Genomic DNA, 21489 nt, shown 5'->3' on the forward strand with positions numbered 1-21489 from the left:
TTTGTTTTATATATGCAATTATTTTATCCTTGTACTACATACTCTCATTTTGAGTATGAATTCCATTTATGCAACTAGCCCTTTAGATTATTAGATTGTTGTTAAATGATTAAGGTCAAATTAAAAAGAAGAACTGAAATAATAGAACTAAAATATAATATTTCACAATTTGTAAGATATTTTTGGCTATATATTTTGAATGGGGGATTTTAAAAAATAAGAAAGAAAAAAAAAATACCAACATGAGAATGAAACTAATCCCACAAGAAGAAAAGCAGATCAAAGAGAGAATAAAATATCAAATTGAGAAATCGAAACCTGCTAGAAAATCAACATCAAATCTAAAATCGAAACTGCTAGAAAATCAACATCAAGGAAATGTTTAAGACGAAAGAGAGAGAAGAAAAAAGGTTAATAGAGGAAGAGAAGGGGAGAATACAAATCACGAATAGTAAAGAAGGGATTCTGGACCATATGTAAAGAAACATAGATAACAGAGCAAAAAGAAAGAACCTGAGTTAAACAAGTGATGCTGGAACTGAAAGACATCGAAAACAAAAATCATCAAAAAAATGAAAAGGGGTTTCTCCAGAAATCAACAGAAAATAGGATATGGGGGGAGAGGAAAAGATTGGTAGAGCAAAGGGAAACAAACCAGAGAGAAGAAAAAATAATGAAAAATAAGAAAAACCCAGATAAAAGAGAAATGTACTTACTAGCATCCTCATTGGTCAATGCCCAATGTGTTTTCTTCTGGTGGGATTAGTTTCATTTTAGCCTCTTTTGGCTTTTCTTTTCTTGTGAGATTAGTTTCATTCTTCTGTGTCTTGTCGCGCTAGCGTTAGACTTCGTCGGATTTTCTGCCATTAGGGTAAGATTTTGGATATTGTGAGTTAATTTTGTTTGGTTCTTGAACACCCATTAAGTTTTGGTGTTAAAATCGATTTATCCATGAAGTTGGATATTGGATTTGAGTTTTGTTTCTTTTAGATAGTTGTGATAGACATTATTATCTATGTCTATCACAATAGATGCTGATAGAAGTTTAAGTGTCTATTGGTGATAAAAACCGAAAGAAACCTAACATTGGTAGAAACTAATAGAAATCTATCAATGTCTATTATTGATAGAAACTGATAGAAATCTATCAGTATCAATCGATCACTATAGACACTAATAGAAGTTTATCAGTGATAAAAATTGATAAAAGTTTATTATTGATAGAGACGGATAAAAGTTTATCAGTATCTACCAGTGATAGAAGCTGATAAAATTCTTAGATACTAATAGAAATTTCTCAGTGTCTATCAGTATTTTTTTGTTATTTCTATAAATAGTTTGACATTTTTTTTAATCTACAGATTTTTCTTTTGAATTTTATTTTTTAGATTACAACATTTGAGATTTGAGTGCAAAGTTCGAAACTCTAACCTTTTAATTGAGAGTCAATTTATCATTTAATTTAGCCAAAAAAATTATTAAATAAAATTTTAAACTAAACAATTTAATAATAACAAAATTCAAGTGAGCATAGTAGGTTTGGCAACAGGGCCACGCGTGGGGTGGGGGAGGGTTCCCTGTCCCTACCCTTGTTGGGATTTTATCCCATCCCCACCCCGTTTTCCCTTTTGTTTTTCTATGGGGCTTTTTTTAAAAAAAAATTCTCTAAAATTCTTTTTGATTTGGGCTTCGACACTTTAGTTTTTAGTTGACTTAGATTGGACTAAATTAAAAACTAGGTAATGTAAAAAGTTAAATATCTAATATATATATATATATATATATATATATATATAAGGTAGTCAAATCAGGGATTCCCCACGGAGAGTTTTGCCAACCCTAGAGTATAGTGAATAAGTGATAATTGGTCTGTATTGGGCTTTATCCCATACGGGTTTGAGGGAGGGTTAAAAGTTAATTAGGGAAAGGGGGACCATTTTGTCCCTATTCGAATGCGTCTCTTGAAGAGACGCTTTCGACAATATTTTATTTTTATTTTATTTTATTTGTCACATTAAAAATAAAATATTGAACAGACGCATTCTGACCACAAAGGAAGGGTATCTAAGTCACACCAGTGGAATAGCAAAAAGCACTCACCTTAACCAGTCATACTCATTTATGGAGATTCAGGATCTGAAGCTCAAATTAAAGCCATGAAACAAGTAGCTACTCCTACTGCAATTGCAATTGGAGGCTTCTTTTAAGCCAGCCCACCAAAGAATTCCACCTCGACTCCCCTCTACCAGAGAATCCATTCATTCCGAGCACCTTCAGTAGCAGCAGGAATGGTATGACACAATCAATAATTCGCTTCATTTTCAATTAGGCCTTACTTTAGCACATTTTGCCAACGAAGTTCTGTAGTTCGGAATAAATATGAAAAACAGGAAATCCCTTTGAACAACCTGCTATAATAGGAAAGCCTAGGTAAAATAATCTTTTTCCCAGCTTTCTACTAAACATGAAGCTAGAACAGATGAAACTAAGAAATCTCTAAAAAGAGGTTGTTTTCTTGCAATTGAATCAAAAGGAATCGTTCTTACCAATTTTGTCGTCTACCACCTCGTTCTACCATAAAAAATCAGCTTCCCTTCATTTCTTCCACCGAATTATCTTTCCCTTCACCGATTTCATCCTCTCCTTCACCGAATTCATCTTCCCCTTCACTGAAACCCTCATTTCATCTTCCCCTTCATCACCGAAGTCTTCCTTTCATCTTCACCCAAAACAAAATTTCCTTCATTTCTTCCACCTTCTTCATTTATTTTCAAATACCGATCATTTTCTACCTTCATTTCCACCTTCATATTATTAATTTGTTTCAGTGTAGTGTTTTATATTTTTGTTATTTAACTTTGAATTAAGTTTTTGATAATTTTTACTGGTTTTTTTAATGTTTATTTTGTTTGCAGTGGATATTATTCAAAGTTTTTTGGTAAGTTGCAATATTTGGTAAGATGCAAAGTTTTTTTGGTAAGGTGCAATATTTTTTTTTTTAATAAGTTGACATATTTTTCTTATAATGGGTTATCATAAGGGAGAATTACATGTGATTTACATTGTATGATATATGTTGGGGTTAAGTATTAAAAATAACTCTAATAAATATAATAAACTTTAATGTAGTCCATTTTACTCTTGGTTGATATTTGGTATTTGGTTGATACTCTGTTGTTGCTTGGTTGGTATTTAGTTATCAAAATGAGCATGTCTTCTTTGGTTAAATATAATAAAGTGTAAGTATGTCTTCTTTGGTTTTTATCTATTTCTTTAAAAATAATTACCTTGCAATCTTATTACTACTTTGGTATTTTTTTTTTAGGATGAAATTTTTTATTTAGGTGATTTTAAATGGAATCAAACAACTCACACTTTGTTCAAAAAGAAGTATAAATTTTCTAACTATTTCTTATGTATATTTCTAAACATCTTACACTTTGTTTTAAAACAACTCACACTTTGTTCAAAATAAACTCAACCTATTTCTTATGCATATCAAATTATGATAATTATTTCAAATATATAGTTTAGAATGTTCAACTGTGATTTTTAAAATATTACATCATAGTCTCAAATTATTTATGTTTAAACATATAAAAAAGTCATTAATAAAAAAAATATTACATAGTAAAAATAATGTAACTCAAATTTTCAAAAATAAAAAATTATTTTTAATTCACGTTGAAAGAAAATTTTAATGAAATCTAAAAATAGGTATTTAAATATGTTCTTAATGGAAAAAAATATTTTTAAATGTAAAATTTATATTTAAATCTTTTTTCATTTTGTCAAAATTTTAAAATTTATTAGTAGTTTTAATATAAAATTAAGAATATGTTTCTAATTGAAAAAAATAGTAATATTACTTTATTTTGTGAAGAAAAGAAAAAAAAAACTAAAACGAATTAAAGAAAGAGTTTAAAGTTAATAATGGTATTGGATTTAAACTAAAAAATTCAATTATTTATGTTTAAACATATAAAAAAGTCATTAATAAAAAAAAATATTACATAGTAAAAATAATGTTTTTTTTCATACTTTTAGTAAAAATAATCTAACACAAATTTTTAAAAATAAAAAATTATCTTTAATTCATGTTGAAAGAAAATTTTAACGAAATGTAAAAATATGTATTTAAATATGTTTTTAATGGAAAAATAAATCTTTTTAAATGTAAAAGTTATATTTAAATCTTTTTTAATTTTGCAAAAAAATTAAAAATTTATAAGTAGTTTTTAATGTAAAATTAAGAATATGTTCTTAATGGAAAAAAAAAATAGTGATATTACTTTATTTTGTGGAGAAAAGAAAAAAAACTAAAACGAATTAAAGAAAGAATTTAAAGTTAATAGTGGTATTAGATTTAAACTAAAATGTTCAATTATTTTGTTTAAACATATAAAAAAATCATTAATAAAAAAATTACATAGTAAAAATAATGTTTTTTTTTTCATACTTTTAGTAAAAATAATCTAACACAAATTTTTTAAAATATAAAATTATCTTTAATTCACGATGAAAGAAAATTTTAACGAAATCTAAAAATAGATATTTAAATATGTTCTTAATGGGAAAAAATAATTCTTTTTAAATGTAAAAGTTATACTTAAATCTTTTTTCATTTTGCCAAAATTTTAAAATTTATTAGTAGCTTTTAATGTAAAATTAAGACGAATTAAAAAAAGAATAGTGATATTACTTTATTTTGTGGAGGAAAAAAAAACTAAAACGAATTAAAGAAAGAATTTAAAGTTAATAGTGGTATTGGATTTAAACTAAAATGTTGTATTTTATAATGGATTAATTTGAGAATTTATTTTATATTTAGTTAATTGGACGTTTTATTTCTGAAATGAAACAAAAATATAAAATCTCCATAATTTTGTAGTGATTTTTTTTTTACGGTGGCTATTATTTTTGAGAAAACTCTACAATCAAGTCATTCAAAGAGTATGCATATAGTTATTTACTATTATTTGGAATGATGTATTGATTATTGAATATTGAATGTTTGAATGTTAATGTTACTGTTAGTAATATTGTGTTGTTGTTGTTGTTATGTTTACGGTTTATCTAGTCAATTTATTTTGGATTATTCACGTTAATATTGTAAATTTTATGGTGATTAAAGAACAAAATTTCATGTCAATATAAAAGAATATTTATGATTGATTTATGGTCAAATGATGATGCATGTCTTCAGTAACAATATTTATAATGATTTTGTACCTACTTTTTATTATTATTTTGTTTGAAGGTAGATATTATTTATAAAAAAAAACATTCCTTTATTTTTACATATTTTAAAAAAATAGTAATAACACATTAATATAGTTGGCCTAATATATACTTACAAATATTATGATAAATATCAGATTGCATTTGCCAAACTACGATGGAAGTTGTGGAATTTTTATGTTATATGCACAGAAACATTGTTAATGGGCCAAACGGGATAGAATATGATAGACAATCATCTGTTCGTATAAACATGCATCGTCAAGTTGACTTCAATACATTAATCGATGGATTATGTGATGCCTTATACATAAATAAAGATGGTGGAGTAGAGGTAATATTTAGATATGGTAGTTATGTAGCGGGATCTACTTTCTATATCTCCATTTCATTACGAAGTGAGACTGATGTATGGTTCATGATGAGCAACGCTCCATACCTTCTAAATAGAGTTGAACTGTATATATCTCAACCCAGTGTCCCAAGTTCAACATCAACGAAAGAAGAAGTTGAAATACTGTTGAGTTAGAGAGTCATGATGTGGAAGATGAGCATTGTGATCTAACTATTGCCACAAACGACGAAGAAGTTGAAATAGACGATGATGATATCGATCTAGATCACTACTGGTCAATTTTATGGCGTACATGAAGTCCCCGAAACATTTACTGAGATAGACCTGAACGAGATGACCATTGAATCCGATTTGATAAGGGGGGAAGACAGTAATATGGGGTTTGATTCACTACTTAAGAGGATGATATTCAATTCCAAATTGGATTTAGAAAATGTAGTGAAAAACTATTCAATCATTCGACACCAAAATTTTGAAGTCATTGAATCGAAGAAAACAACATGGGATGTCAAGTGTAAAAGATATGGCAATGGGTGCACGTGGAGACTTCACGCTGTTTGCCGTAAAAAAACACAGTATTGAAATTACCCAATACAATGACCCGCATTCTTGTGTGTATGCAAGACTGAGTCAGGATCACAATCAATTGGACTCAGATATAATTGCATCTAAGGTAAGCAACATAGTGAAAAAAATCCGTTAGTTGACATCAAAACATTACAAGATATTATCTTGAAAAAGTATGGTTATTCCGTCAGTTAATGGAAAGTGTGGGATGGAAGAAGAAAGGCAATTGTGAAGATATTCAGAGATTGGATCGAATCGTACAATTTGCTACCCAAATTGATGAATATCTTACAAATCACAAGCCTCAGTACAGTCGTCCATTGAAGGCTAAATGAGGTGGATTATGATGAAAGGATTGTAATGTTCAGTAGCGTGTTTTGGTTATTTGGGCCTGTTATTGATGGTTTCAAGCATTGCAGGCCGCTACTTCAAATTGACGCAACCCATTTGTATGGGAAGTATGAAGGAACATTGTTAATAGCTACCTCAGTTGATGCAAATGGTCACGTCTATCTGGTTGTATACGCCATTGTTTTTATGGGACCAGATGGATGAGGATGTTACCACAAGGCCATACAACGATTCGGTTTTGTACTTACAGTGCAACCATAGATCCAAGGTTGTTTGGGAAGACGAGCATATCGATGCAATGCATTATTGGCGAAGAGAGGCTGTTATTCGCAGGCACGAGAACCCAGACCCTCATATATTGAACTATCTATGAGCTGCAGAATTCTACGGAGTCTCTTGTATAAAATTTATACAACTAGACTGGCATCTAATAATGACATTAGTGGAACGATGGCGGCAAGAGGCACACACTTTCCACATGTTGCATGGAGAGTGTACAATTACACTTCAAGATGTAGCCATCCAATTTGAACTCCCGATTAATGGAAGACCATTAATCAAGTCTCTAAATTATGATTGGGAACAACTTTGTGCCCTTCTTTTAGGCGTAACCACGAATGACGCCGTTCTTAAGGGAGGTCGTCTAAGTCTGCCATGGTTAGCTGATCATTTTAAAAACTTCGCCCATCTACCAGACCATGCAGATGAGGAGGACCTACAACGATATACTCGAGCATATATTTTCACGTTGATTGGAGGATTGGTATTTTCTGACAAATCCAACAGCAGAGTGCACCTGATGTATCTTCCTCTCTTGGTGGATTTTGATGTTGCCGGGATTTACAATTGGGACGCTGAATGTCTTGCATGGTTGTATGGGAAACTACACAAGGGTGTAGTTATAGATGGAAAAGACATTGCAGGCCTACTTTTATTGCTACAAATTTGGGCATGAGATAGATTTCCTCTTTTAGCGCCTCGACGACTCCATAGATACGAGAATAACTTAGGTGACAGACCACTTGCAGTAAGGTAAGCATATTTACCTCATTATTGTTGTGTTCATTATGAAATACTAATAGCTAAAATTCAACTTCTGATTGTTGTAGATGGAATGACAACTATTATGTAATTAGAGCACCTACACATGTTCTAGTACAGTATAGGCACATACTCGATATACATATGCCTAACCAGGTAATATTTTATTAATTCATATATCATATATTCATAATGTTACAATCTTTTGGTTAATTCATTTTTTTGACACATATGCATATAGATTATTTGGGAGCCATATAATCATCTTATCCAACTATTGTCGTCATACTGTCTCGATGGTAATGAGATATGGACATCCAGATGTCCACTCATATGCTTCTTCATTGTGTAGTGACATCACCCAAATCGTGGGATGTGTCAATTTGGGATGTTGCAACAAATTCTTCAACCTTGCAACACAGACGTCCGACTTCATTCACACGATCTAAGGGGCAGGTATGAGCGAGACTGGATTGCATATTTGGCTCCTCAAATTTCAATATGGGAAAATCGACAAGTTTGGTTGGTAATAGACCTCTTATTAACAATGGTGTAGGTACCGAACCTGGTATTCCATTGTGAGCAGGCGGTACATAACTAAAGCAGGAGTATTCTATCACTTGTTGGTATGAGTTTATTGTTTACTATGATTGTTTGATTTTATTTCTTCATTGCATACCAAAATAAATTTTAAAGTCATTAACTTGTTATTAAATTCTTTTTCAGGCCGAGCTTCCAAATTTGCCAATATTTGCTCAAACCTTGCGTAGACTCACCTCGATATATAGAGTGCGATATTTCGATGGTGATGTGCCAATGAAAGTACAAGGTGATCCAGCAAGACATGAGGATGTTCCTATTCGACCTAATGTTCGGAATGAATATTCAACAACGCCACTTGATCATTTTACACATACTTCTATGATGTCTCCCTCAACATTTGAATTTTTTCCAACAACCCTTAGTACATTAAGCATGGAAGAAGGAAAAACTTCACATGTCCATCCAAATATCCATGATCACAATGTAGTGAGGGTATACACTTTGCAGAGGAAAGTCAACCATCAAGTGTAAGAGGGCGTGGTGATCGTGGACACTATGTCACTCAACATGATCGATCTAGGTGTAATAGAGGATCTTCTTCCAGTCGTGAATAAAGAACATTGTACATATGATTAAATTTATTAATGAAATTCAATTACGAAAAAATGCACTTGCAGTCTATAACAGATCCTAAAGAACTTTGAATATTATTTACAATAGTCAAAAGTTAATATCTATATTTTTGCATAAGTTTCTAACAGCTTTAAATAAAAACAATAATTTGAAATTAAAAATTAATATTGAGTATATCGAATCAATCACAAAAATTTCTTAATCTCAAAATAACATTATTGTTTATACGATTAAAAAACTAATAACATTACTATCAAAATAAAAAACGAGATTAGTGAGATTGTTGATTTTAGATAAGAATGATTTAGAACTAAACAAATGAAATCTTATTAATTGTAAAAAAGCATAAGTAATGAAAGAGTTAGGTTTCGGGTTGTTAAAAGAATGAAAAAAATGATAGCAAAAATATTTTATTATTTTATTATTTTTTTAGGGATGCATCTCTTCAAGAAACGCATCCTTTTTTTAATGAATGCGTCTCTTCAAGAGATACATTCAGTGCGAAAAAAATTAATAAAATATTATTCATTACGGGAAAAAAATAAAATAAAATATTGTCGAATGCGTCTCTTGAAGAGACGCATTCGGATGGGGACAAAAAAAGTCTCCCTTTCCCCTAAATAAATTTCAAACTTCCCATTTTCCCTAATTAACTTTCAAAACCCCTTACAAATCTAAATAACCCATCCCATACCTACCTTTATTATACTCATTTTTTTAAATATAATTTAGACATCACAAAAAATTCAGATTTGAAATTTACAAATTTTGTTTTGGTTAAATTACACATTTAATCCCTAAACTTTGAAGTTTATTTGTACTAGTTGGTCCATATCAAAATTATAGATATGATCCTCAATTTTTTTTTTAATTTACGAATTTACTATATACAAAATCGATTTTTTTCCGTTGCATTAGACATGATATTCAAAATTATATCTAATAGATCAATTAATTGTTTTAAAATTTAGAGTCTATGGAAGTTTTGGAAGTACTAAAAATAAAAATGAAAACTTAGTGCCTATTAAAAATAAAATTTAAAATTTAAAGGCTAAATAGATACAAACATAACTCAAAGACTTAGATAATTATTTTAAATGGTAAAACTGTTGTAAATATTTTTCAATATAGATCGTGATAGACAATCATATTTTACTATATTTGTAAATAAATTGACTCATTTTCTTTTTTTTAGAATAGGCGATATTATTATACCACAAAGGGGAACCCACAGCTCAGGATCAAGGCATCAAAACAACAAAGCACAAGCAAAGATAAGGAAACAAAACCAAAACAAAGCCAACAAGATAATACCAGAACAAAACCAACACATAAACACAAACTCGCAAACCACCAAGGAGAAAGCTAGAGAAAAGAACCCAAAATCCCACAAATTAGGGACATAGCAAAACAAAGAACAATGTAAAGTTCCAAAAAAAAAAAAAAATCCGTAAACACACTAGATAAGACCAAGAAGATTAACCCGCCAGGAAGCAACGCGAGCACAAACTGTAGAGATTATAAGGTGAATCAGAGCAGACACCGACCTCGGTCGACCTCCATGTAACCACCGATTACGCTCCTGCCAGATGTAGTATATGGAAGTACACCAGAAAACACGGAACAACTTACTACGCACCCCCTTACCCAACCCCGCTCGACACAACCAACTCAACTCTACATCCCAACCCGTCACCCGATGAGACAAACCCAACTGACGCAAACACCCCAGACCACACCTCTTTCCTAAACCCACACTCGAAAAATAAATGATCCCGCGACTCCACACCTCCCCACACAGAAGACACCCCCACCACACCCCAACTCCTCAACCAATCCCCCGTACCCAACCTGTCCCTCATAGCTAACCACACACAGAAGAAGTGACGCGGAATACCACTCCGCCCATAAAATACCAGCCTAAGACACCCTAGGATGTCCACGAGGACGCAAACTCTCCCACGCACTAGCGATAGGAAAACCGATCACTAGCATCCGACACTCAAACCCAATAATCCTCCTCCCTCACCCTAAGTCCGGGCCTGAATAAGACCCCAGATCTCAAGCAGCTCGCAAGACACTGTCGACCACCTTTAACCTCCTCCACCATCCATGAACTTGACAACCACGCCTTTAACTACTCTCTGCATAATAAAACCACGTAGACCTACATGAATCCAAAATCGCGCCCCCGACAGAAACATCCACCGAACAAATAAGACCGTCCATCGTCGATCATCAATAAGAACTAGATGCTTGAATCTATCTCTCGCAAGATAGCCCTCAAGCACCAAGATCTCTCCACCTCACTCGAACATCCACAAGACCGCCCACACAAAACATACTCTCCAATCACACCATCCATAATGATCCGATTTAATTAAGAGAGGCCAAAACAACCTTCTTAATAGGAGTGGTTCCAAAAGGCCACATTTCACACCCAACTCCCTCTCCCAACGGCAACGCCTAGATTAAACTTGTAATTTAATTCATTTTTGTTTGTCTTTTTTAGTTTAAATTTAAGCAATCGATAAATGAAAATAAAAATGTAAACTAAAATGATTTTTAATAATCTTCTGAAAAATATATTGTTGCTGCTCAGAATTCGACCACTCCAACGTCCGTCGTCTTCCCCGGCTCCGGTCGACCGTCGGAGTGTACACTGTACAACAACCGCTCACTTCCGTTCATTTCAATCCAATGTTTCTGAGAGCTCCCCTGCTTAAGCTTTCACCAATCTACTCAATCCCATGCCATTCTCTGGTTCCGTTGTCTCTCTCTTCCTCAATTTGTTCTTCTCGCACACCTTTCGATCTCCGATGCCATTCAGCTCTCCCCATATCCCACGAACCATCTTCTTCACCTCCCTCTGAATTCCCCGATGTGGCGGATAATCGTTGGAGGCCCACGTGTTTGTATTTCACACAGGGCAAGTGCACAATGGTATTTTTCAATTCCGGATCTGAGTTGCTGTGTTCGCGTTTTTCGAACGCTTTTTTGTTTTCTTTGCTTCCATTTTCTGAAATGATTGAAGATCCTTCTTGACGGTGGGTGCTAAGTTGCTAGTTTGGTGCTGTACACCACGTGTTCGACGATATTCCTCACAGAGCTTTTGCTCGCTTTTCCTGTGTGTTAAGCTGTCTACTAGTTGAATTTTGATTAGGAACTCCATAATTTGAGAATTGAAGGGTAGGATTATCGAAATGTCATTTTAATTCTAAGAGTGGAAAATTTGTAACACATTTGAACAAAATAGGAAATGTTAGAATTCTAGAAAAGGATACGAATGTACAACCATCTTTCACTGTTGATCAGACTCGTGTTATGTTGTGTGTTCTGATGGTTTTGACTTGATTTCCCAGCTGAAGTTTCGCAGCCGAATTTAGATATTTATTGTCTTGTCTAGATGGATGATCCACTCCACATAAAGAAGTTCAATCATGATATCTCCATGGAGCTTCAGGTAGATGTTGCTAGGTCAAACCATATGCGAATTCAGGACGTTGATTTTTTTCTGGTGCTTGATCTGGAGGGTAAAGTTGAAATAATTGAGTTTCCAGTCATATTGGTCAATGCCAAGACAATGGGTGTGACAGGTTTTTTCCACAGGTTCTACCTGCTTCTTTTTAACGTGCTCATTCTTGCTATTGGTTATGTTATCAATCTCTTTCCACTTGGCAGATTTTATATTTTATGCATCTCTATATTTCCCTGTGACCTGTTTTCTTCTAAAATGGACCTGGAAAAAATTTATGCATAAAATTTATATTTTATGCATCTCTAGCCCTTTACACCACATTTCCTGATGCGCATACTATATAAGTATGGGGTAAAATGTTCACTTATTTTGGAACTATTTTAGAAAATTTGGCTTCTGTGTGGTTGAGAGATGACATTGACTGGCTTTTTATTGCTAGTAACCCGATCATGTCAAATGGTTTAACTTCCAAGAATGTCAACAAATGTTATTCGTGTAATTTAGAACTAGAGATTTATGTTTTTTCTTTCTTGGTTGCCACGTTTGTTAACCACTGCCTTAAATCCTTCCTCAGGTTTGTTAGGCCATCAAGAATGAGTGAACAAAGGATAAATGAGTACATTGAAGGAAAATATGGCAAGTTTGGAGTTGACCGGTATGCTTCTAATCTTGTATGGTGAAGGCTTGATAATGTTCGACATTATTGTGCATCTGCATTCATTTATTTCTGAAGTATCGATCAAACGTTGATCAAGGCCTTGACTTTAGGATGTATTTCAAAACCTGATCGTATGATGTACATGTCCGATGCTACTTTGGTAGGACTAATTTTTTTTTCTGCAGTATGCTGACAACTCCCATTAAGATTCTAATGGAACTTTTTTTTTTACTAGCTGATAGTTCCATATTATAAATTACAGTGTCTGGCATGACACAGCCATACTGTTCAAGGATGTTATTCAAGAGTTCGAAGATTGGCTGGTTCAGCATCAGCTATGGAGGAAGGAACTGGGCGGTGTTCTTGACCGAGCAGCATTTGTGACATGGTAAACCTCCTTTTCTCGATCTACTTTTACACTCGCTAAATTGTTCATTTATTCATATTGTTAATGTGCTATGTGTATCGGGAGTTTGCCCAACAACCACTAGATTTTTTCACCTTGTTATAATGTTAAAGATTGATTATCTAATGATTCATGTTCTCTTTTGCTTGTACCAGTGGCAACTGGGATATAAAAACTCAGGCCCCACATCAATGTAGCGTATCGAAGATGAAACTTCCTGACTATTTTATGGAGTGGATCAATATTAAAGATGTCTATCTCAACTTTTACAATAAGAAGGTACCATATCCTGTCAAAATAAGAGTTTGTAGCATCTTGAGTGGCTTTATTGTTCTGTCGGCAATGGAGAAACAAATTATGTTACTTTTAGGATTCAGAGCTGACGGTTTTACTTCTCTTCGCTTGGATAGATCATACCATAAGCATTACAAAACACAACATATTGGTTTACAATTTTCAAAACAGAGTTCAATATTCATTATTCTACATGGGAAAGACTTGAATGGAAATGACGTTCTCTGTTAGAGTAGATGTTATTGATTGCTTTAGCTTCTGTTGTTCATATACGCCATAATTTGTTTAGTTTCTCTGAGAATGGATCTTATACAACCAATTATTGATGAAGTTCTTTACTTTGGATGGTAATTGGTAGGCGACGGGAATGGCAACAATGATGAGACAACTTGAAATACCCTTGGTGGGAAGCCATCACCTTGGTATAGATGATACAAAGAACATTGTGAGAGTGATGCAGAGAATGGTTGCTGATGGTGCACATTTACAGACCACTGCACGAAGGAATCCCAAATCTCCTCAACATGTTAAGTTTCTTTTTGAGAACCGTATTTAGTGGTGGCTATCTTCAGCAAGTTATCATCAATATTTGTTAGGATGATACATGGAATGGCTAAATCTTGAAGTAGCTAAAGTAGCTACAAGAGATCTCATGAGTTGTAGATGTATTTGTTAATCAGTTCTGATATGTTTCAAGTGTTGAAATTTTACCAATGTGCTTCTCTAATTGTCTCCTTTTATACCTGGTATATTTGATTCTTAAGGCCCCACTTAGTAACCATTCAGTTTTTGGTTTTTAGATTTTTAAAATGAAACTTGTTAGAATTATGATATTGAATATTTGTTTAAGTTCCTGGCATTAACTTCTTGAGCTTTCAGGAGTTGTATCTGGTGGTATCTGTCTTAGAGATTGTTCTTCAAGTTGTCAAATCTATAGAATATTTTTTCTCTTACTTAATTTATTCTGCAGAATGATTTATATGGGTTGTTTTCCTTTTTGGTGATCTGACGATTTTATGTGGAGATTTTTTCCATTATTCTGCTGTGCTATTTAAGCTCAATATGTCCTCATGCTAGGGTTGCTATACATATTATTTTGTAAGATCGTTGAGTGTGTTTGACAGAAAATCTACTATATTGCATCGAATTCAAGAAGGTTTTGTGGTTTGTTTGTGGCGGCGTGTTCTTTACTTGTTCTTACAGTGAGCGTTTCTTGTTCGGTCTTAAGGGGAGCTTAAGACATTATTGATCGAGAAGGATTTCACACGCCTTAGGAGGAGCCTAAGGTATGAATCAAGATTTAGGAAAGCCTAAGTTCTTATGTGAAAGGAGTTCACAAGTATAAGGAAAGATATCATCAAGTGAGAGGGAATCTCACACACTTAGGGGGAGCCTAGGTTTAAGAGAGATGGTTCTTATATGAAGGATAGTTCACAAGTATAAGGAAAGATATTATCAAGTGACAGAGAATCTCACACACTTAGGGGGAGCCTAAGTTTAAGAGAGATGGAGTCTCACATCTAGGGGAGCAGAGGTGATCAGCTAAGTCGGGTTGTATGTGAGTCATTTACAGATAAGTACAACGTTGTAAATTTTTAACTTTTATATATTAGTGAAATATCTTTCCTGGGCACATTGCCCCCAAACGTAGGTGGTTTATCACTGAACTTAGTCACCAATCTCAGTGTATTTATCTTTGATTTACTCTCTGTTTACTATGTTTCTGAATTTGCTAGGACATTGTGTGAGACAATCATATAGTGTGCAATAACTACTTTCCAAAATTTCAATACCTACAAACACTCCAACTTTTAGGTTTCTTGTTTTGTAATCTACTTGATATCCATATTTTTAAAAATCAAGCCACAATTTGAAAACTAAAAAATAGAAAAGAAAAGTTTTTTAAAATTTGTTTTTGTTTTTAAATTTTGGCTAGAAAGATGCAAACCATGGTAAAAAAGGAGAAAAAACTTAATTTTTAAAAATCAAAAATAAAAAATGAAATAGTTACCAAATGGGCCTAAAAGATCGTCTTAAATCTATTAGAAAATGTTGGAAAAATTATTGACGTGTTAACCCCTATGTTGCATTAATCTTGGTTAAATTATAAATTTGATCTTTATTATTTGGAGAAAGTTATATAGAGATTATTTATGAGGCTTTTATCAAACCACAGGGCTTTTATCTATCTATGATTTTTTTTTCTTTTATTACCAATTGATTTTTAGTTTTTAAAAAGTTTAGAATGAGCATCGATGTACCTGGATAAGTTTAGAGGTGACATTTAAAACCATAAAAAATAGTATAAACCATTTAGTTCAATTACAAGTTTAGACCTTGAACTAATTCATATTTATTTGGTCTTTAAACTTTTAGGAGTGTCTAACATGTTTTTAGACTTTTAATTTTGTATATAATGAATTCAGGTATATTCGATCTTTTAAAAGAAAATAATTGACAATTAATCTATTAAGTATAAAAATTAATTTTATGTCTAATAAAAAATTTTTAAATCTCTATTTATATGAATTAAAAAAAATACATGTTATAGATTTATGATTAATGAACATAAAAGCTTATAAATCTTTTATAAAATTTAAAAATTTAGCCATAGAATCAAAAGTTTAGCACTTATAAATACTTAAAAAAATTTAGAGACAACTAAACTAAATTTGTAATTTAACATACCACAAATTAGAACCCTCCGTCCCTGTTTTCCGGTTTAGGGCCACCGGGCTAGAAGACGACCGAAGTGGCGGATATTAGTAGTATGTGAATTTTGGGCGTTGGCCGTCAAAGCGGGAACTTCAACATTATGGAATCTCAGCTCAAAAAGACCTCTAAACCCAAATTGTTGAACCCCAATTGGGCGCTACTCCAACAAGTACTACTTGTTGTTGTTGTTGTTGTTGTTCTTCTTCTTCTTCCTCCCTCCATTCCTCGTTTTCCCCTCTCTTTCCGTCACTGATTTCTATCTATTTTGATCCTGCAGAAGCTCAAACCCCTTGGTTCAAACCATTCACGGTCGTCTACTGTTCCGAAATCCGAAGCTTCATCAAAGACCCTTTTAGGTAAGAGTTCTTCTAATACCCCTCCGTTCAAAGTTGCTTTCCTGCTTTTGGAGGATCACGATTGATTTCGTAGTTTCTCATTTACAGAGAATTATGAATATTTCATGCCCTTGTTTGATGAACTCTGTTGTGCTACCTGTTATCTTTACTTCCATGTTATTGTATGAGCCTTACTAATTCAAACGCAGAAAGTGAAAAGAGGGTTTTGCTGCAATCGTCATTTGAGATGGTGTGTGCTTTTGATTTTAGGAACTGGGGTTTTCAAATTATTGTATCGGGAAGTTCTTAGTTCATGAAATGTTTAGAATGACCAAACAAGTTTTGTTTTGGTTTCATTCTAATGAATTCACGTAGATTTTGTTGTCATAATGTAGTGATTTAGTTAACTTGTGCGACCTGCGTTTACAGGGAAACGCAAGGAAAGATCTGATGTGGAGTCAAATCATTCCCAGAAGAATATTCTCATTCCGGTGAACGATGACTTTAGGTAATCTTTTAGAATTATTTTACATTAGTTGAAGAACATAGAAGTTGTTTTCTACTTACTTTGGATGCATATTGAAAATATTTCTAGTTGTATAATCACCAACTACTGGAGTGGCATTGATAAATGACAGATAATTTTAATGATGATTCAATTCTTGACTATCATAAGCAGCATAGCAAGTTCATGTGACTAAATTATGCTATAAAATTATGAATGAACTTGGAACTAAACATATATATCAAGTTCTATGTGTGGCTTGGCTTCTAATCCTGTAGTTTGGGAAATACCAAATCTGCTAATACATTATGGTACAGCTTCTTCTCATAATTCAAAGATTCAAGTTCTTCAATGCTTGAAAAAAAAAGAAATTCTAAGCTTGAAATTACTTGATTCCCTGCCCTTGTTATCTTTACCAAAAAAGAATTGACTTGTATACTCCAAATCACAATATTCTTGTTTTTCGAAAAAACTCTTATTTCAACTCGTTGGGATTAAAATCCGACGAAACATGTAGAGTAAATAGTTTGGTTCCTTTGGAAGTTTAGCTGAAACGACTACTAACCATCTTCATACTTTTGCCAGTCTTACAGATGTAGTTGCTATGGATTGTGAAATGGTTGGCGTGGGTCAAGGTAACAAAAGTGCCCTTGGACGAGTTACACTGGTATTCATTCCTTTTTTTAGTTTGATCACCTATGATTCGTATCCATGTATTTGGTTTTTTAGCATACACGTGGAGAGAGAACCTCTTTACACCTCTTTCAATCAGGAAAGAGAATGGGTTATTATTATTATTATTATTTTGGAGGGGTTGATAGTTCAACTTTCATTGTCATTAGTAGTAGTTTCTCAGAGCACCAAAGAGTAACGTTTAACCTGTCTATATTATTAGTTGCTAACAGTAGTGCCAATTAATGGCAGGTAAACAAATGGGGGAATGTTATATATGATGAGTTTGTACGCCCTATAGAGCGCGTGGTTGACTTTCGTACTCAAATTAGTGGCATAAGACCCTCCGACTTGAAGAAAGGTGACTTTAGTTTTCCTTTTTTCTTTTAATATGTATATTTTTTTGTTTACATGTATTAAAACCATAATACTCAGCTGCCTAACATGTTTACCTAACAAAATGTATTTTAAGGAAGAGATTGGAGTTATCTGTTTCATTGAAGAGTTTTAATGATGTTGAAGAATCTAATTTCCAGCTATGTACAATTATACAATTATCTATGTACTAAGAGAGAAGTGAAAATTTGAATAAGTAGATTAATGAAAAGCAAATATAGGGTATTGTACTTTGCCCCTTTCTTTCAACAAGATAGTCTGGGATTTGGATTTTTAGTTCCTTGTGCCCAATCAGTCTTTCATCCTTCGATTTCCAACTGGGATTTATAGTCTACTTTACTTTAGGTTTCAGAAATGTCATTGACTAAATTGATATATATTTTTTAATTTCAGCGAAGGATTTTTCAACTGTCCAGAAGAGAGTGGCTGAGTTGATTAAAGGAAAGATTCTTGTTGGCCATGCCTTGCGTAATGATCTTAAGGTATCTAGGTTAATGTAGTTTATGGTTCAAAATATAAACCTGACAAGTTATAGTAAAGTTCTCCATTCATTTGACAGGCATTGCTATTGAGTCATCCCAAGCAGGATGTGAGAGACACCTCCGAGTACCAATTCTTTCAGAAGTAATGATTTGGCTCCCCATTGTACTTTATAACTTCCACCTTTTCAATTCTACTGTGAAATTCATCCGTGTTCTCAAATGTTTGATGAAACAGGGAAGGATGTAGAAGAGCTCTGCGCCATCTTGCAGCTGAGTTTCTTGGCGTTGAGATCCAAAATGGGGAGCACTGTCCTGTTAGTTATCTGATCTTTTCATCCTTTATATTTTTAGTGTCTTTTGTTAAACTGCCAGAGAAATTGAATACCACTTGCGTTGACCTAATGGTCAATAAGGGCCATGAAAATAATAAAGGGGCTTGATAGAGTGGGTTGAATTTTATATCTAAGAGTTTTCTTGACAACCAAATGTTATAGAGTTCGATAGTAATCCCGTGAAACTAATCACTAGTTGAGGTGGAACACATGCTGACTCGAACACTATCATTGAAGAAATTGAAATTGGGTATTGATTACAAGGAACAACTTTAAATTCCAAAAAAGTTGGAAATGTTTACCCAAAATAAAATAAAAAGGGGTTAAATTGCGAATTTACAAGTTTAGTCTATGAACTTTTGACTTTGTCAATTTGGTTCTTAAATTTTCAAAATGGTCTATTAAGTTCTCGAATTTTAATTTTGAGTTTAAGAAATCCTTAAAGTTTAAATGATGTCTAGTAAGGTCCTTGATATATTCAATTTAAAAAAAAAAATGAACCCATAATTGATCTACTAGATATAAAATTTAAATTGTCTAAGAAAATACTAGGATTTCAATTTTATGTTCAGTAGATTTGTGAATTTTAAAAAATATATCAACCAAATCAAGGACGTATTAGGTGCGAGATTAAAAATTTCAGGGATCTATTGGACACAAATTTGGAAGTTTAAGAATTTATTACACTTCTTAAAATCTAGGAACTTATTCAACATAAAATTCAAAGTTAGGGTTGATTAGGTATTTTCTTAAAAGTTCATGGATCTATTTGACCTTGAATGTTTTGGGACTTATTCGATACTTTTGATTTTGAAAGATCATGGACCAAATAGACATAAACGTGAAAGTTTAAGGACTATAGTAGTAATTTAACAAACAAAAAATTATGCTGCCTCCAATATTTTATGGTAGTTACAACTTACAAGGGCCCCACTTAACCACCATGTTACAACTTACAAGAGTCCTACTTCACCATGTTACTTGTTTTCATCCTAAGATTCATGACCACCAAAAGCAAGAAGTCCCATCTAGGTGCAAATTAACTACCCTGTCTGACCTCATTTTGCAAATTCTAGGAATCCATATATCGTTCCGGCTTCCTCTATTAATATCGATGCCAACAGCTTGTGACAAATTTTAACCAGATTGGTTTCTTGACATTATTAATATGTTGTCATGGGACATTTTGTTTTGAAAGATTTGTGAAATTTGGGTGAACTTTCTTTTGTAGGTAGAAGATGCTCGTTCTGCAATGCTGCTCTATCAGAAGAAAAGAAAAGAGTGGGAAAAGAGTGTCAAAGGTGAAATAAAGCTTAAATTGAAGCAGAAGAAACGCAAGCGAAGGAAGAAATCCAAGGATGGAGGTGGTTTTGAATGATCAAATCAAACTCCTAATATCTTAATCCGACTTAGATCTTACAAAAATGTGTAACTTGTTAGTATAGAACTTAGAAGTGGGTAAATTACAGGCATTTGAAACCATGAGTTCCATTCTTTATTATGAGTGAGACTATTGGTCTGTGTTCTTGGCCAATTTTTTGATCCTCAGGCTCGACAAGAATTACTGGTTATCAATATTGTATGGATGCATCAACCTAATATCCTAAAGTGAATAATATTGCTTATGTTGTGATTTTAAGTTATAGTTAGCTATATAATAATGTGAAAGTAAAACAATGGTTATTTTTATTTTTATTTTTTTTATTTTTTATTTTTTTAGTACAATAGTTACTGAGATGGGATCCAATTTTTGATCTCAATCTCAAGAACTACTATATTTTGGTGGGAAAGGTAGAGAAATTTGTTGTCATTGAATGTGGCTGAAAAAGTTTGAACTTACTCTATTAGGTCTTAAATCTCTACCATTAGGAATGCCAAATGACATAAGAGAAAGATGAGAGAATACTAAATATGGGTGTGATGTTTACTAAACACCACTTGATTTTTAGGTGAAACTAAGAACTCAAGTTTAGAATTAAGAGGAAAAGTTTTTAGATATCTTGATAGTGATTTCACAAGATGTATCAAGATGATTTGGTACTAATGTTCCTTCGATTAATTGTTCTTGATATGTCTAAGAAAATTCTAAGGACTAGTTCCTCATCTAAATCGGGTGGATCTGTTTTGGTATATAAGACATAAGTAGACTACTGGGACTAAAAGACCTCGTTTGACTCTAGCCGACTCTAGCCACATCACTTATCTTGTTTGGTGTGATCGTTCAATCTACCTTACTTTTAATGAAAGAGAATTTATTTTAACTTTTAAGAAAATAAACCTAGTATATTTATCCTACCTTATTCTCTTAGATTATTGAGCATCTATCCCCTCAACTTTAGTGTACTCACTCCACTTTCTTGTACCATACATTTGATTAAATTGGTCTTCATAAATCCACCTGAAATTATTAATAAAGGTTAGATATTCGTAATTGTTTGAAAATTTGACTCACAACTTAACTAAATTTTTATAATAAGTATATCTA

The 21489-nt window shown here is 32.8% G+C and overlaps 3 protein-coding genes across 5 annotated transcripts; all 3 read left to right on the plus strand.

Moving 5' to 3' along the window:
• The first annotated feature begins 6947 nt into the window (after nt 1-6947).
• Nucleotides 6948-7469, plus strand: LOC120084974 (protein MAIN-LIKE 2-like). The gene has a single exon (XM_039040785.1). It carries the CDS (start codon nt 6948-6950, stop codon nt 7467-7469), a length of 522 nt encoding a protein of 173 aa, XP_038896713.1.
• Nucleotides 7470-11256: 3787 nt separating this feature from the next.
• On the plus strand, nt 11257-14281 carry LOC120085058 (uncharacterized exonuclease domain-containing protein At3g15140). The gene is made up of 6 exons (XM_039040900.1): nt 11257-11674; nt 12138-12340; nt 12784-12864; nt 13130-13255; nt 13429-13552; nt 13926-14281. Exons 1-6 carry the CDS (start codon nt 11432-11434, stop codon nt 14121-14123), a joined length of 975 nt encoding a protein of 324 aa, XP_038896828.1. The 5' UTR covers nt 11257-11431; the 3' UTR covers nt 14124-14281.
• A 1969-nt stretch (nt 14282-16250) lies between these two features.
• Nucleotides 16251-20643, plus strand: LOC120085282 (RNA exonuclease 4). Of its 3 annotated transcripts, none has more exons than XM_039041192.1 (9): nt 16251-16475; nt 16560-16638; nt 17047-17125; nt 17708-17789; nt 18047-18155; nt 18584-18672; nt 18750-18814; nt 18908-18986; nt 20236-20643. In XM_039041192.1, exons 1-9 carry the CDS (start codon nt 16383-16385, stop codon nt 20380-20382), a joined length of 822 nt encoding a protein of 273 aa, XP_038897120.1. In that variant the 5' UTR covers nt 16251-16382; the 3' UTR covers nt 20383-20643. The 3 variants fall into 3 exon arrangements, with proteins under 3 accessions (XP_038897120.1, XP_038897121.1, XP_038897122.1); XM_039041193.1 differs by having other exon boundaries at nt 16251-16472; XM_039041194.1 differs by having other exon boundaries at nt 16253-16451.
• The last annotated feature ends 846 nt before the right edge of the window (nt 20644-21489 follow it).

The sequence above is a fragment of the Benincasa hispida genome, chromosome 9 (genome assembly GCF_009727055.1).
Source record: "Benincasa hispida cultivar B227 chromosome 9, ASM972705v1, whole genome shotgun sequence".
In the NCBI taxonomy this organism is placed as follows: domain Eukaryota; kingdom Viridiplantae; phylum Streptophyta; class Magnoliopsida; order Cucurbitales; family Cucurbitaceae; genus Benincasa; species Benincasa hispida.